Source organism: Nelumbo nucifera, chromosome 1, assembly GCF_055504915.1.
Source record: "Nelumbo nucifera cultivar China Antique chromosome 1, China Antique-T2T, whole genome shotgun sequence".
Taxonomy (NCBI): domain Eukaryota; kingdom Viridiplantae; phylum Streptophyta; class Magnoliopsida; order Proteales; family Nelumbonaceae; genus Nelumbo; species Nelumbo nucifera.
The window spans coordinates 177,509,850-177,527,394 of NC_142649.1; the positions used below are offsets into that span (position 1 = coordinate 177,509,850).

The window sequence follows — 17,545 nt, forward strand, 5'->3', positions numbered from 1 at the left end:
ACTTTTCTCTTTCTAAATATGGATTACTTCTCATAAGAACCAGGTTCATGATAGATATTGCTTCCACTCGTATACATTCTTCTGTGTTCTCCATAGCAATCTGATGCATCAGCCCAAAGAGTGAAACCCAGTTTATACGTGAAAGAAACGTGGCATTGGCAGGATTTTCATGCTCCTTGTATAGAGTTTCAACATTGAATAATCTTGTACTAGATGAGATATAATTTGAAAAGAAAGTTTCATCCCCTTTTTCACCAAACTGGCCTCCACCATCCACCCTCCCGGATACACAGGGCTCCAAAATATTCATACGATGCATGCCTTCAACCATAACATTGTCCCTGAGTAGAGTACACTGAAAGATCAAATCAAAGTTTATAAGCATCTAATCAAAGTTCATAAGCATCTACATTTAAAAATAGGTGAAAATATTGGGAGCATAAATCCATCAAAGCAGCATAACCACAAAATAAGGCTGATCACAAGTCCAAAAGGAAATTCTTCAGTCAAAAAAGAAAACTAGAAAAAGTACACAATAGAAAATGGTACCAAATATAATTTTAAAAATTACAATATACATAAAGCAGCATAAGGCAATTAGTCAGCTCCTGATTTTTTAAGGAACAATGTTATCCATTCAACTTAGTACTTTAGTAGTATTCAATTAGTCAGCTCCTTATTTATAACAGTTATCCTTTTCATAAATTAGTTTTATAATTTTCCCACATCTCTTCTCAGATTCTGAAGCAACCCCCTTCAACCTTTGTATTGATAGGTCACCTTTTTAATAACTATTACACTTTTTTATGGTAGATACTAATGATTTAGTGTATAAGATTATAAAAAAAAAGAGACCTTCCATGTTAAGGGCTTACTAGTAATTTTAAAAACTAAGAAAAACAAAAAGGACGATGAATGCATAGCATGAATTCATTCCTCATTGACTACTTCTACAACTAAGGGCATGAGTGGAAAAAATTGTGATGCATCATAATAAGCTACCCATACACCTAAATGAAATTGACTATGGCTAAGTTTGGGAGTGCTTATTTGAAAAATAAGTGCTTCTTTAATAAATGTTTAAAAGTAGGTGCTTATTATAAGCACTCATGAGCGTTTGGTGAAACAAACTTATTTCAATCAGGGGTAATATAGGTATTTTCAAAATGACATGGTGGGCCAAGACAGGCCAGAAATGAAATAAGCACTTAAAAATAAGCCTAAAATTTGGACCCACTTATTTGGGCTTATTTCCCAAACACAAATAAGCACTTATTGGTGTCGTCCTGGTCCAAAACAAGTGCTTATTTTTAAGCACTTCCAAACTTAGACTATGTCTAACCTGAAAGGGAAGAAGAAACCCATTATAAATTTGTACAGGAAAATGAGAACACAGACTGAACACTAAGCCATGTAGTAATCATCATTACAATCCTTTCAAATCCAAAGATATTTATTGTAAGCTATTCTGGGAGTGTTTAGAAACTTCAAAGCTCACCTTGGATATTTTTTTGGTAATAAAATAAAAAATTATTAAAAGAAAAAGAAGAATTACAAGGAAGGTGACCAGAAGTCACCTGAAAGAAAGACACAAAAGAGTTCCAAACCCACCCAAGCACCATCAAATTATAGCCCAACCAAACATGAACCAGATTACCAGAATAACAAATACCAAGTTTCCCAACAACCACACCAAAACACAATCACACCCCACAATCAGTCTTCACAACAATGAAACTCAAGCAAAACAAACCTACTTAACAGATACAAAGAACACATGAAATAAAAAACCCAACAGGTACTTCCCATCCAACATTCCGAATCGAACAAGACAAGCAACAAATCTTTTTACTTCTTTTGGATTTTCCTGTATTTCAGCATCTTCTTATTTGGTCAAAACTCAAATAGCCTTCCTTCTAGTCTACCAAAGACATTTGACAGGCTGATGCTTTTTTCAACTTTTGAATCTTCTAACTGCAAGAATACCCTTCCTGAGTTCCATTACATCCTTAGTTTTCTCATTAACCCTGAAAGATTTTCTACATAGTTAACAACAGTCTCCCTCGAAGGTAATGGACAATTCTCTTCCAATTCTTTTGTTTTTTTGGATGAATATTCTCTTCCAATTCTTTAAACATCTTCTGAACAAATTCCTCTCCTCCTACTACAAGTAGTCCCATCAATTTGAACACTTCTACTACTAAGTTTACAAGCTTTCCCAGGCAAAAAGAAAATGTTTAAGTAAGGCTCTACATAAGCTTTAAATAACGAAATGGACAAGGATGGAAATCTTAAGCCAACCAGTATAAATTTATGATTATTAATTCATTCATGGTGCAAATAACCTCTAATAACGAAAACTGTACATCTTTGACAATCACTGCCTAAATCTCAATCTCACAAGCAATACTTATTTCTACGGTAACTAATCCAACCAAGAAACAAAGGGGGAAAAGTGGGGGAAATACATCTAAATGAGTAGTTTAGCATCAAAACTTTAGCATTCTTCACTTTAAGCATCAAAACTAATACTCGACAAGATATTGGAAAACATCAGACAAACGAGTAGTCTCAAGTCCTACCTTCCATCATATCTGTCTGATTTCAACATGTATTGCAAGAGAACGTGTAAGATGTGCAGAGATCTATGTCCAATAACAGCCTGCACCACAATGGAGTAATATATTTAAAACTGGAAAACAGAATGATAGAGAAAGAATTGACATTACAACAGGCATGAATACTCCAAGGAAAAGACAAAAAACAGACGCTAAAGAATTAAATAATAGTCATGATCGAGTCATTTTCATTACAATCAATTGACAAGGCAACAACTAGGCAATAAGGCACCTATGGAGGATTGCTTAGCATAAGTGCCTTTGAGGGATTATATACTAGTTTCTTTTCATAATTTTCTCATTTTGTTAGGGCTCAGTAAAAACAAATGTTAGTGTAAGTTATCTTGAAGCCTCGAAGACTTCAAAACCTGAACCAATAAGCAAGGAAGAACCAAAGAACTTCTTCTTCCTAGGACAAAAGGGGCTTAGCCCCAATATTTTCTAAATTTTCCTTTCTCTCTTCTTTTTCTTCTCAATAATACACTGATTTTCTATATTTTAAAAATTCATACTTTTTTATGAAGATTTTAGAAGATTACTAGTTAAAGATAATCGCTGGTTGCTGTGGAACTTAAGGAATTGCACTAGAATTCATGGTCTTTTTTTTCAAAACATCCATTGCCTAGGCAACTAGGTGATAATGCACCCCCCCAACTAGCCTCACCTTGGTGCCATGAAAACTATTTATACTGTCAGATTTATTAGCTCAAGAGAAAGGACTTTTTTCATACCATAAAAGTAGCACTACAGTTAATGAAAATGAAATCAATATTCACGTCACGGAATGACAAGGGTGCAAATTAAGGGGGTGAGGATATATATGTATATGATTAACACGCCAGACAATATTCATTGAAATAGATTCTTTTGCATAAACAAACAAGATCAACACTGATTTACAAGGCGTACCTCTGTAGTTTGCAAAGAGCAAGAACATCTAGCAATGAAATGATGTGAGTAGAAAGAGTTTTCCTTTAGGAAAAACTACAATTAAAATGGATACATATAGAATCAAGTGATGGGATACACTGATTTGACGGTGCTAATCACCATATATGTGCATATATATCCAGGTAATTAACATATTACTGAATACTATCCAGCTACCTAAATAGATGCAAATCAGACATCACTAAAAAGAAGTTTTGATAAAGATAAAACTACAAAACAGAAAATTACAAATTACAAATAAAGAAATTTGGTGAGCAGATTATTTTTCTTGTAGGCAGCCTAAAAGAATTGTAATATGTTATGGATCTTGAAATCCACTTTGCTCTTTTCACCATCCTCTCTTAAGGTGTTGTACTGCAAAGAGAATACCCCCATCTCCAGCCTCAATAAGGATTTTTTTTTTGAAAAAGGTAAGGTAAATTTATTAATAGAAATCAGAACCATACAAAGGACCTCCCAGAAGGGAGCAAAGACTGAGAACAGCCTCTCAATAAGGAATTATGGAATGTCCCTATTCCTCCAAAAAGGTACAATTGTGGAATATTCCTGTTCCTTGAAAGTTGTGTACCTTTTGCTTGGTGGTAGCTAATAGGAAATTGACAAAGAAGACCCTATATGGAAAAAGTGAGGCATGGTCTCTGCATACCCCCATGCCACTGCTGCTTTTTTGGATCAACAACATGAAAACATACTAAATTGATGATAAAAAGTAATGGCATAAAAATACCCCCCAGCAACCTCACTATTCTCTTTTTTGTTTTATGTTTGTCTCATATTGATCAAAAATATGTCAATATGCCATGGTTACATATTTACTCCTTTACTCTTAGATGTTTTCTGCAGGACTCAAAATGGTTGAAAAGAACAGTCCGTGGAATTCAAACCAACATCAACTGTTCCACATAATCATAAATGTATAAAAATCAAGATTTAGACTTGCAAATTTCTTATCAGTCATTTAGATCCTTCTCTTATCAGCAACCAGATGAAAGTGACTTAATTAACAAGGCATAGATGAGAAGAGAGATAAACGCCCTACCATCTAAAAGAACAATTGAGGAAAACAAAGTGGTAAACAGTAAATACTGACCAACACCCAGGGGTGTTAAGTTGCTGGTTCATTTTAAGTGTGGTACTTTTTGAGAAAGCTGGACCTCAAACTTCTTTCTTTAAAAGACAATAGAGGTGCCCAAGACTAGTGGTTCCAAGAACTGGAAATATAGGTTAAGAAACAACTTTCCCTTTTTAAAACCGTATGGAAAAATATAAAACATAGAATGGAAGCCTCCTTCAAATAATAGAATGAAGATGAATTTTGATAGGAGCTCCCTGGGAAACCCAGGAATGTCAAGAACTGGGGAATGCAAAAACTCCAGTTCCAGAAATTCCTGGTTTTCCCAGGGAGCTCTACTCCCTCTTCTTCCAGTATTTTTTACATCCTTGAAGAATCTAAGGAGTTTTTTCCTTTTAATTAATTAGTGAATGTAGTGCTACTGTATTCATAAAAAAATTGTAGTGCTACTGCTTCAGAAAACAAATAGGAGATACATCAAAGATTCTTGCCATGCAAAATGTGTTTAAATATTGGAATACCACATCCAAAAGACTCACCATTTCGTTCTACAAACTCCAAATATGAAAACAGATTTTTATCACTCACATTTCGAAGAACACAGAGGTCTAGTAGTGCTTCATATACAGAATCCAAATGCACCAACCTATTGCTGAGCTGTAACATGGATAAGAAACACATCAATCAAAGAATTATAAAAATCAAACCAAATAAGCAAAATATAGTTCATGCCAACAGTAATTTTAACAAATACATTTAGGACAACAATGCAGCCTCATTTGATGAAATGCATATCCTTTTCATCAGTCTAGCCTTTCCAATAAACCAAAGGATGAGGGCAAAAGGATATTGTCACTAGAAATGCCTTGGCTCCAGCAACAACAAATCAATATCCACCATGTTGCAAAACTATAGATTATAGGACTCAAATGCTGTGGACAACTTTGGACTTATGAACCAACAATTTTACATTTCCACACTAGCTGATGAGAGGACTTTCATGAGCACGAACATATTAAGCAAACTGATGCATGGTTACATATAGACATATGTAAACAATGATGTCCCAATAGCAGCGGTACTAGCAGCAGTACAAGGTATACAAATGGATAGTCAAATAGGAGTGAACAATTTGTTAGTAGGAGACTCCAAGGTAGTAGTGGGCTGGCTGAATAGCCCAGACACAGTTTGTTGGGGCTACAGGGATCTGTTAGAGAAAGTTAAATGGATGACAAGAAATATGACTGTTAGGTTCCAGTGGGTTAGCAGATCAGCAAATGTAATGGCTGATTCTCTGGCCAAGCAAGGGGTGTCAAGGGGTGATCTGTTTTGGGCTACTTTGTAATTCGTATCTAAGGTTTGGGCATGTTTAGTGTTTATGATTCAGTCCTTGGGGGAGGTAACATCTCGTGCCTCTTCCTAGGCTTCTTGTATTTCTGATATTTATTTCAATAAAATTACTCTCATTTATCAAAAAAAAAAATGATGTCCCAATAGTTTTCCATTTCTTAACATGGAACAAATGTAACTCCATAAGATTATTTGCACCAAAATATACTCAAAATAAATTCTTTTTTTCAGATTGGTCACTATAGATAATATATTGATATAGAATAGGACACAATGCAAGCCATGAAGAAGGCAAGCAAGATTACATCTTGTAAACTGCAATGAAGTTGATGACCTCACCAAAAAAGGGAGCACCTAAACCCTCAAGCCCTTGAAATTACCATCCCCTACCCAGCTCAATCTAAAATGCATAGTTGCAATTTTTCTTTTGTTCATGGAGAGAATTTTCATATGCATTGAAATGTTTGATTGAAAGAAATTTTTACTTTTTCTTTTAGTAGATTCATGAAAAAAATATTGTATGCAAAAAATACCAAACAATTGAAAAACCAACATCTTGTCACCACCCACTAAATGATCCCATCCAAAGTTGCAGCATACCTTACAACTCTGAATCAACTAATCACAATTCCCCAAACCCAGACTTAATAAAAACATACATGCCTCTTCAACCCCTACCCCTGTTTTCTCCTCTTCCTGTCTCGGGTTTATTCCACCTGTCCTTAAAGAGCTTCTTCCACCTATGCCAATCATCTACTAAAGACAGGATGTTCATTTACCCTATAATTGTCCTTCTCAACATATTGGTGATCCTTATCCTTTTCATCCAGCTTCATAAAGCATTCACAAGCTATTCTTAACCCTCCCAAGAAGCCAACCTCAACTTGATGCTTAATTCTGCTGTTGCAATTGTTCCAGTTGACTTCAATGACTTAAATGTTTCCCCTTTATGATGAAACTAACAGGCAATATTAAGTAAACCACCGAAGAAGCCAACATGGCTACAAACCATTTTCTGGATATGAATGAATTAAACCTTGCCCCTTATTGCCTTCCAAGGTTGCTCTTGAAGCATCAAACAACAACTTCAAGGACCAGTTTTTTTTTTTTGGTATACAAGGAAATGTAGGATCAAAATTTTAGACAAACTTGCAAACCTACAAATTTATACCATGAGAATAGTAGTAGCATAACAAGATCATGCCAATCAAAATAACATGTTTAGGCAATCAATTTATGCCAAAAAGTGGAAGTGGACTCTGGAGATTAGCTAATTTAATAAATAATACTGTGGCTCTGTTGAATATCCATCTAGAAGAACCCCAAGGGAGTAAATATTATACCACAGTTGATATACTTGACAAAAAAGGCATTGAGAGGACCTTTTCTATGTGAGAGCACTGTCTTTAATTTTTTATATTTTGTGCAGATTTGTGCCTCCTTCTTTCATGTAAACCACCTTCTTTTTTGCAATAGAATACAATAAGTTATTACTTTTCCTTAAAAACTAAATAAAAAATAAATATTACATACAATAGCAAGCATAAAGATGCATCTCACTAGCACAAAGGTATATATACAGGCATCATTTAACTAAGCACCTTTGCTAACATTGAATAGAACCAAGACACTTTTGCAGCTTCAATGGATTGAGCAGACTTGATAGAATCATGTAAGGCAGTATCAAAGAAGCTTTTATCTACTAGAGTTTCCTGAGTTAATTTGGAGGACAAGTTCATGCCCGTGCAACTAAAAAGGATGTGAAGGTCTTCTGAGCATGTTGAAAACAACCTAGAGAGCAGGTTTCTTCCTGATCCTTGCTCATTCGCAGTATCCCAGATGGAACACAACTTGCTTGAAAGATCATGATGCCTACCAAACATCAGATGAGGAGTACAAGCATCAAATGTCTCTGTCTGGACTCCTACAGCTTTACAGCTCATTTGTGCTAACAAAAAAAAAATCCAAATAGCAAATATGTTAGAACTATATCTTACAACACTTAGCATGAGGCAAGGTGTTTCACCAGCCTAAAATGTAAGGCCTAAGCTGCGTGTGCATGTCTGCCAAAAACAATGTATTTAATTATACAAGTTTATGCTTCATGGGCTTTGTGTCTTCTATCAGGTTAAGGTTATCATGCATAAACCATGTGGAGGCACAAGTAAAACACAATTTCTATTTTCCTTTTAGGGCATTCATATTTTTGTTGAAACCACTTTACATGTCCACAAGGTCCCAGATCTAACCAGAAGCTTGGAAATGTAGGCAACCCACATAAAGCTTATGCCCAAGGTTCAAAATATTGATACATATCGGAGGCTTCCCGATACGCCCTTAGAGGGGGTGTTTCGGGGTCTCAACTGGTTCAGGGGGTGGATGGACCTTAAACCAACCCCTCGGAACCAGATTTGAAAAAAAATAAATAAAGAAAGTAACAGCTACCGATACGCCAGTAGGCATATCGGGTATATCGATATTTTGAACCTTGCATATGCCTCATCAACATGCCATGCTTCATACCTGGACATCAAGGCACCTCAGCTAGGCCTTGCCTAGAGGCATGCCTTGATACCTCCAAGCTCCAACATCTTCACAAAAAAATAGAAGAAAAACAAAAATATCAAGTGATGAAATAACAGGATAGAAGAAACACCAAACTACAAACACATTTTGAATCCAACTCTTACCATTAATGATCCGATGACCATTTAAGTCAATTGAAGAATTTGCAGAGTGATATTGTAAAGAAATGCGAGGATTGTCCTCAACAGGAGCTCCACATTCCCTGCCATTGCAGCATTCTCAACCATGACTTTCCAGAAAATATGGGCAACTAAGTTATCGTGATACAAATAAGAAATATCAATGGACACCCTAAAAAGGACTAACAAGATTCACATAGGTCAAAACTCAAAATACAATAAGAATGATATGCCTCAACTACTGAAAATATAGGTGAAGTGGTGAACCAGAAATAAGCCACAATCAAGTGCAATATAAGAACAAGAATTCTCCTGAGGACTCTTGCTTCTTTTTCTTAATGTGCAATTAAATTAAGTATGCCAACTTGCCCAGCTTATTTGATTAAGAAATTGTTTTTCTAAAAAGAGAACTGTTAATTCATGTTTTCTTTCTCCATCATTATTCATTCCCATGGAGAGGGGATAACTAAATAAACTTCACTTGAATCCCCACAAAAAGTTATCACCTCTTGAGACCACAATACCAATCAATTGATGACTCCATACCATTTGTCTGAACATAAATACAAATTTACATAATTTCAGCCTGTCTCTACTTCATCTGGACACTGGTTATCAATCTGACCAGAGAACATCTTCAAAATATTTGGTCAACCCTAAAGATGCCATCAAGTTGGATTAGACATTTCACTTATAGGGTTTAATGCATCTCATTTACAACTGAGAAATTACAACTGGGAACAGAGTAGTAATGAAAACAGCATGAAAAACAATAGCTCCATATAAGCACATGGATGGTGCAAAACCACTAGACCATAAAATACCCCAAAACGCAAAGGAATTGGGACAACATCAACTGGTTATCTAAAATCTCAAAATAATTGCCCCATATATACCCTCATTAGATCTTAGGAAGAATGCCAAAGACAGGCCACTACCAGTAAAATCATTGCCAAAGTTCACTCAATAAACACAAATATACATTTACACTTCAAAAATTACAATAATAAAGGAGGTAGAAATGTCATGTAAGTTACCTTTCCTTAACATCAAATTTCTTAAGCTCAATTGAATTCTAGAAAATAAAAGTTAATGTTATGAAACATCTAAGGTGATGTTTGGTATCGATGATGATTCCCCCTTTCCGGTTATCCAGAAATCGGTGATTTTTGAAAAATCACCAAAATTTGTTGTTTGGTATCATTTATGCCATGTAAGCTGATTTTTAAGAAATAGCCTTTGAGTCTGTTTGGTACTGATTTTCAAGGGCCAATTATCTTTGTATTAGAGTTATTATTCAATGCCATGTCATCCTCAAAAAATCAGAATCAGCTAAAAATCAGGAAACTACCAAAAAAGGTGATCCTTGAAAAGGGCTGATTTCAATAATCGATATTTGGCAGATTTTCCGAAAATCAGCAAATCAAACAGAAATTTCAACGCTGGTTCCTCTAATGCTGATATGGCTCTGACATGGCAGTGATTTTCAAGAAATCATCATCAATGCCAAACATCACCTAAAAGTTTGTTGAAGTCACCAATTGAAAAGGAATTGCAGTTTCACTCACACATTTGTGCTCTTCAAATGGTCAATCTCAGCATCCTTTGCCTCAATCTGTGAAACAAGAGAATTAAGCTGCTTTTCTTTTTTATCCCTGTCCTTCTGAAGCTCCACACATTCTTGTTCCTAAAAATGCATGATCATTTTATTCACAAACCTTGATGAGAATGTAAATCCTTAAGCAGCTTAGCTAATTAGAAAAGGTATAGAATCAATAATAATGCAATAAAGTAAGAATTTGATGCATAGATGATCAAAAAAGGAAAAAAAAAAGAACTCGACACATAGAAGAGACCACAAAGCTATATCCTTTTCTACAAAATTTTTTTAAGTACAAGAAAATGTTATGGATAGGCTTTGCCAACTTCATAGAAAAGGAAGTTCATAGAAGTCAGGAAAAAAAAAAAAAACATTCTGCCATTTCAATCTATCAAGGTTCATTCACTAATTAAATCAAAACCCTTGTAATCTTCTCAGTACTGCAACCCATGCCCTTTTTGGCCTTCCCCTTGTCCTTTCAGAGACTTCAACTGGAACTAATTAACTCATTTCATCTGTTCCATAATTAGTCTTTTTTACATAACTAAACAATTCCAGTTGGGATTTCTCTTAGTTTACCTCTTACCAGAGATACTTTTTGTAGTTGCAGTATTTTTATGTCATCCCCCTAACTTGCCACCAAATTATGTAGCTTTAAATCCTTGTCTCAGACACAACAGTTTTATGTGCATGCTTCTATATGGTTATCAAATACTTTCTCTGTAAAGCACGGCCTATCAACAATATATTTAAATGCTCAATCATTTAGAAGTCAGTGATAATATTGGTTCTTGCAGTCCCTCGATAAATGAGAAACATCATTGACCTTATTATGCTATTCAAGAATTTAGATGATTGTTTTGATGCTCGTGGCATTCTTTGGAAATGGAAATGCAACTCAAATGTTGCTAACACAAATAGAAATGATAGAAAACTGGGAAATAACATCCCAAGTAGGAAAGGTTTCATTTTTTCATCTTTTTCATTCCTCCATCCCTCCTTCTATTTTAAGGTTTGAGATACATAAACCTCTCGCATTTCTAGACCAAGAGACAGCTTACATTTGACCAGGTAGTGTGTACTACATCCCACTTCCATTTCACAGCGACCATTTGGCAAGGTTCTCCACAAAGAAGTGGAGTTTAACCTTTCCAAAGAAATTACGGTACTGGATTCTGTGATGCCAAAGAAATTATAGTCCTAGCTCCTATGATGCAAATGCTAAGACTCTAATTATCAGACAGAAGCTTCATAAAAGATGGCTCTCCAAGTCCATGTTAGCTATATTTTCGGAACAGGTAAAGATGCTTAAAAGTGTAGTGTTTATGCGGACAAGGATCAAAAGCTCGTCCATCCATGACACCGGTCTTGTTCAACTGAACCGCTCGCTTTACGTCTAAAACTGATGGATGCATCTCCATTTCCCATAAAGACCTAGACCTAAGAAATAAAAGAAAGCACGCATCCAACTTTAGGCAGTTTGTGAATCTTGTGAATCTCAAGAATGAAGACGAATAAAAATAAATTGGTATTTCAGAAAAGAAAAGTGAGCAAGAAACTTTATCCAAAGATCAAATACGAAGCATTTTACACATAAATATCAATCGGGTTGTTGAACATTATGCATAAGGAGATCATAGAGCAACATACCAAGTTAGCTAGCTGCTTCGAAACACGCCCCAGTTCTCTCTGTCATTCAAATAAAGGCAATAGCGAATGTCAGTTACAGCTATGCTCCATTATCATATAAACCTCATTTTGGCTCGCGATCCATAAATCATAATCAGCGCTTGATTCGAATCTTAGAAGCAATAATTTTTCTATATAAAACCAATAGAAGCAAAAGAAACAAATCACAAAGAAAGCGATAAAGAGACAGTTCATTTCAGAAGATAAAAAGTGGAGAAAGAAAAGAAAAGTACTATTTGATTGGAACCCTACCTTCAATCTGTTGATTTCGAAATCTTTCTCCTTCGCAGCCCGAAGAGCAGCAGGAGACTGAGGAGCAACGACTGATGTGGTTTTGGTAATGGCTGAGGGTTGGAGGTGATGTTGGTCCGGAAGCCTCTGAGAGAACTCTCGAGGAGGGGAGAAGCTCAAGAAATCTTGGTGAGCAGGGTAAAATGGTGGTGGATCGAAAGCCACCGTACTGAGCTGAGACAGCTGCTGGTGGTGGTGGTGGTGGTGATGGTGGTCCTGGTAGTTCTGAGTAGGGTTTGTGGAAGACATGGCCATGAGACCTTCTTCCACACGAATAGCTTGATCCAGGAACGTCTCGTCCCAGTCGTCGAACTCCTCGAAACTCATCGCTTCCTCTCTCTCTCTCTCTCTCTCTCTCTCGTTCGCTGTCAAACCGGCGGGAGATTGATTGAGATTTGAAGAGTGTTATGCTTAATTGCTTCTTTTTCTTATGCACATGTACTCACTTAGATGTTTGCGTTCGCGTTATCTTCACAAGTAAAGGATATTGAATTGTTGACGATGAGAAGAAAGGATCGGACTCTGCTTGTAGGCCTTGTGTGATTGCCTCCGGATTGGAATCTTTTGCTTTTAAGGACATAAATGATATAACATACTACGAAACGGTCTGATCTACCGGATTTGGCTACCGACCCAGCGGCGAGACCGAATCGCTCCTCACACCGACCTCACAGCATGATCCAGCCGCACATCGGAAACATCTTTCTTATTATTGGAAGATACTCCCTCCCAATAGAGACCAGATCTGCTCCTCACACCTGATGCTTCACAGGCGCCTCACACGCACATCCTATCATGCATTGGAAACATCTCCCGGTATTATTCACGGGAAATGTTACCAATGCACGGTGGATGTGTATGTGAGGCACCCATTTGTGAGGAGCAGATCCCGTCTCCTCCCAATACACGATGGGATGTATTTATGAGGTTGGTGTGAGGAGCAAATCTCAATTCACCAGCAGCAATGTCTCACATCGACGTGGGTTGCAACGGAATTGGGAAATCCTCTACACAGAGTAACGGGATCTGCTCCTCACAAATGGAAACCGGATTCAGTCAGAGCAAAATCCATTCAAACAACCATCATAGCCTTGTATTAGGAATATCTCCCCATAAAATAAAACATATACATACGGAGATGTTCCCAATGCAAGGTTGTAAAGACTGTTCGAACAGGCCTTACACTGTTTGAAGCTGATCTCTCACAAATGGATACATCTCCCGTTTATAATAACCAAAAAATACAGAAAATATTCCCAATGCATGATAGTATGTGCGTGTGAGGCGCCAAGTGTGAGGAGCAGATATGCATCCTACATAGAGCGCTCCCACTCTGGTTTTGCTCCTCAAACCAACATCACAGTCACATTGCACCGTGTGTTGTACCATAATGTGGCTAATACATACTGTGAAGTCTGTAAGAGCACTCTATGAGCAATCCTGAGATTTCCACTCAACCAGATGAAAAAAAAAAGGTAAAATACTTAAATCACCCCTATGTTTTAATAAATCTATACTATTTTTAAAAAGCATTAATAGTATCAAGAATGTTTCTTAAATTTTCAGATGACAAAATTTATTCTTTCATATATAAATTTATTGATAAAAATATGACAAATAGGATAATTTATCATTGATACTAAATGAGTTGAAAATAGTTAATTTTAGGATAAAATACAAAAACCTCTCCTGAAATTCTAACAATCATAAGAACCTCCCTTATAGTTTTACTTGAACAAAAACAATCCCCTAAACTTTTAAAAAATTTGACAAAAAACTTACTGATCGAGATGAAAACCATTAAAATTATAAAAGTGCCCTTAATTAATTGTCAAGGTGTCATTAAAATATTTCAAAATATTGGAATTGTAAAAATTTCAAAATACTGGTTTCTAATTTAGGTTTAAAGAAGCTTATTCAACAGTTCTTTTCCGACAACCGAATACCAGTGGCTGAAATAGGTGGTAGGAGTTGTGACATTACAAGAACGATTTTTGCTGGCAATATGGCAACTACAAGAAGCCATGAAAATGCTAGCTAGGTTTTTAGCTGACAAGCTTACAAAGGGGACGAGTGAAGAGAGAAAGAAGGCTACTTATGAGATCCGATTACTTGCAAAATCAAGCATATTCAACGATTATTTCTTAGCAGATGCAGGCACAATTAAGGATTACAGTATCGGTATCAGGTATCGTATCAGACAACTTGGATACGGATACACTTGGGAAACGCTTGAATACGAACGAAAAATATGAAAATGTTTGGATAAGCTAAGGAAATGCATATAAATTCAATAATTATATTAATAACTTAAAGTTTAATATCAAAATAACTATAAATAACGTATAAATACATAGGGATTGTATATTTTAATGGTATATCTGAAGAAATATATTATTATTGATATAACGAGAAGCATAAATATTATATAAATTTATTGATAATGCATCAAATTTTATTTTTATTAAAATCCAAGGCACAAAAATTATGCAAACATTATATTTGGATTATTATATCAATTATTTATTTTACTATTTCAAATTTTAACATAAAAAAAAATAAACCAAAAATAAATTTGCAAATTTTCAGTAAATAATATTTTCACTTTTGTTAACAATAAATATGTTTATATAAAATGTAAATGAAATTTTGAAGATTCATATCATATAAAAATTCATAAATTTTGATTACAAAAATAATTATTCATTATTAATATTTTTATTTTTATGATTTTTTTAAAATAAAAAAAACTAAATTTTATTTAAATGTATTTTAGTGGATTTGATAGATTCAATTTATATTATATTCGCAAATATTTTGTAAACAATATTTTATCTTTGTAATAATAAATACATTTTTATTTAATGCAAATTGAAATATTAATTAATAATTTATAAAATGATTATTCTATTAATAATATTTTTATTTGTATAAACATATTGAAATTAAAAACCATTTATATATATGTGGGTTTGATAAATTATTTAATTTATTGATTTATAAAATAATATTTTTGAATATAATTCTTGTTAATTTGACTTGGAGTTATTGAACTTTTTTTTTTGGTAAATGAGTTATCGAATAGTGTATAGATTAAATATAATATATTAATTATAATAAAACATAATTTATTTCACTTATTATCAAGAAATGGAAGTTGGCCCGATGGTTAATATCCTTACACTCTTGGACGTTGCGCGACTCAGGTATGAGGGATTGAATCACGTTAAGACCATTTTTTCTAGTGAAAGCTATGAAGTTTCTGTGCGATACGCGTGTTCGATACGCCCCATATCGGGCGTATCATGTCATTTTTTTAATCCTTGGGCACAATCTTCGAATTATTAAAGCTTCTATCCACAACTGATCCATCAATAGAAGAGAATGCCACGGGCAGCCCTACTGAACATTTCAAAAGATTTTTGGCATATAATAGTTGTTACACTTTGTTTATCTTGTTTTTGTTTTAGTTGAGGAGTATACAAAATTGATTGAATAGATGCCAAATGCAACCTCTTCCTTGGTAGAGCTGATGTGGATTGGAACAACTCGTGAGAAGAATAATGCTTGTGAGTAGAAAACAGATCACCGTTGTTAAGAGTTGCACTGGCGGTCAAACGAAATAGAGTAAAGGGAAAACAGAAAGAAGAAGAATGAAGAATAGGAAGAGAGGGAGAGATAGAAAAAAAATGAAGAAAATGGGAGAGGGGAGAGAAGCGGAGTGGAGAGAAAGAGAGAGCTTTAAGGAGGTTGCCGGTGCTAGTTGTCAAAACTCTTTTTGTTGCCGTTGTAAAGAAGATGAACAATGCCTTTCGGTTGCTCTAGCTAGATGGAAGAGAGGGGGGTAGTGGGGACGAAGAAGAGATATGGAAAAAGAAGAAATTAAGGGCATAAACCAATGGGGGGAGATTGGGGGAAAGGATTTCACGTCATTCCCTCGTTAGGTCATTATGCTTCGAAATGAAGGGGAAGCAGGGGCAATTCCAATATTTTGAAATATTCTAATGATGCATAAACAATTAATTAAGGGCACTTTCATAATTTTAATGGTTTTCCGTCTGGGTTAGTGACAGAAGGCAGGTTTTGTCGAGTTATTTAAAAGTTAAGGGGAGTTTTTTATTAAAGTGAAACTATAGGGGAAGTTTTTATGATTATCATAAATTTATGGGAGGTTTTTGTACATTACCCTTAATTTTAAGATATTCAGTACATTCAATTCTCTCTCATTAAATCAAACATTTAAAGTTGCATTCACTTTCACTGAATCACATATTTAATGCATATTTGTTTATTCTCATTATTAAATTCTATTAATTAAATCTATGCATATTAAATTAATGATTACAATAACATAAAAACTTATATTTTAAAATTTACCCAAATAAATAATATTTTAATCTAGGTGGTGATAATAAATTAAACCATTTTGGGCCAAATACGCCAATCTATGTTGCCATGATTAAATAATAAAACTCTAAAATAGATAAAGTGTAAAAAATATAGAAATTAAAAAAAAAAACTGAAAACATTTTTAACATGGATAATGATGTGCTATGAGGAGCAAATATAGATTCATTTGAATCTTTTTGCCAACAAAAAATCCACGCTAATACATTACAACATGATCTTTGTCCACACATCATGTAGAACTTGATCTATGTTCGCACATTATGCGTAGGATCCACCATGCACATGATATGCGGGCATAGATCATGTCATCAAGTTTGGGGACCAAAATGGCACTTAAAAAAATCATTTTAAAATTCTTCATTCATTCATCAAAAAAAAAATTATTGGGATGGATTTTGTTGGCAAGAGACCACAACTAGGCAAACCCCCCATGCAAGGTGGTGGATTCAAAAGGAACTCTTCAAAGAGCTAAAGACACAAGTTATTTGCCATTTGGCCTGTGTTGCACTTGAAACATTGATGGAGGCAGGGGCGGAGCTAGGAAATTTTTATAAGGGGGCCAAAACCTAAATGAAATATAGATGGACCCATAGAGGGGCCAACCACTAAGGTGGACAGTGGGGGGAGGGGGAGTTTTACATAAAAAACTATATTACTATGAAGATTTTCTGAACCATAGGGGGGGCCATGGCTCCCCTGGGTCCTCCCCTAGCTCTACCCTTGGATGGAGGTATGGGTGTTTACAGTCCGGTTTGGTTCAGTATAGAGAGGATCTTGAACCAAACCAGTAATTTTCTTTAACAAGAAATTCTCAAACCAAATTGGACCATTTTAGAAAACCTAAATAACATGTATACAT

At 35.1% G+C, this 17,545-nt stretch overlaps 1 protein-coding gene across 1 annotated transcript in view; it reads right to left on the reverse strand.

Moving 5' to 3' along the window:
• SUV2 (protein dimerization) overlaps window positions 1-12,795 on the reverse strand; it is a 37,282-nt gene extending 24,487 nt beyond the window's left edge. The window contains exons 1-8 of the mRNA XM_010263310.3: window positions 12,238-12,795; window positions 11,947-11,985; window positions 10,265-10,383; window positions 8,682-8,779; window positions 7,593-7,939; window positions 5,230-5,298; window positions 2,583-2,662; window positions 3-341 (exon numbers count right to left, since the gene is read on the reverse strand). Of these exons, the coding sequence (XP_010261612.1) occupies window positions 3-341; window positions 2,583-2,662; window positions 5,230-5,298; window positions 7,593-7,939; window positions 8,682-8,779; window positions 10,265-10,383; window positions 11,947-11,985; window positions 12,238-12,603 (1,457 nt within the window). The 5' untranslated portion in view covers window positions 12,604-12,795. The remainder of the gene's footprint in view (window positions 1-2; window positions 342-2,582; window positions 2,663-5,229; window positions 5,299-7,592; window positions 7,940-8,681; window positions 8,780-10,264; window positions 10,384-11,946; window positions 11,986-12,237) is intronic.
• Between the last annotated feature and the right edge of the window lie 4,750 nt (window positions 12,796-17,545).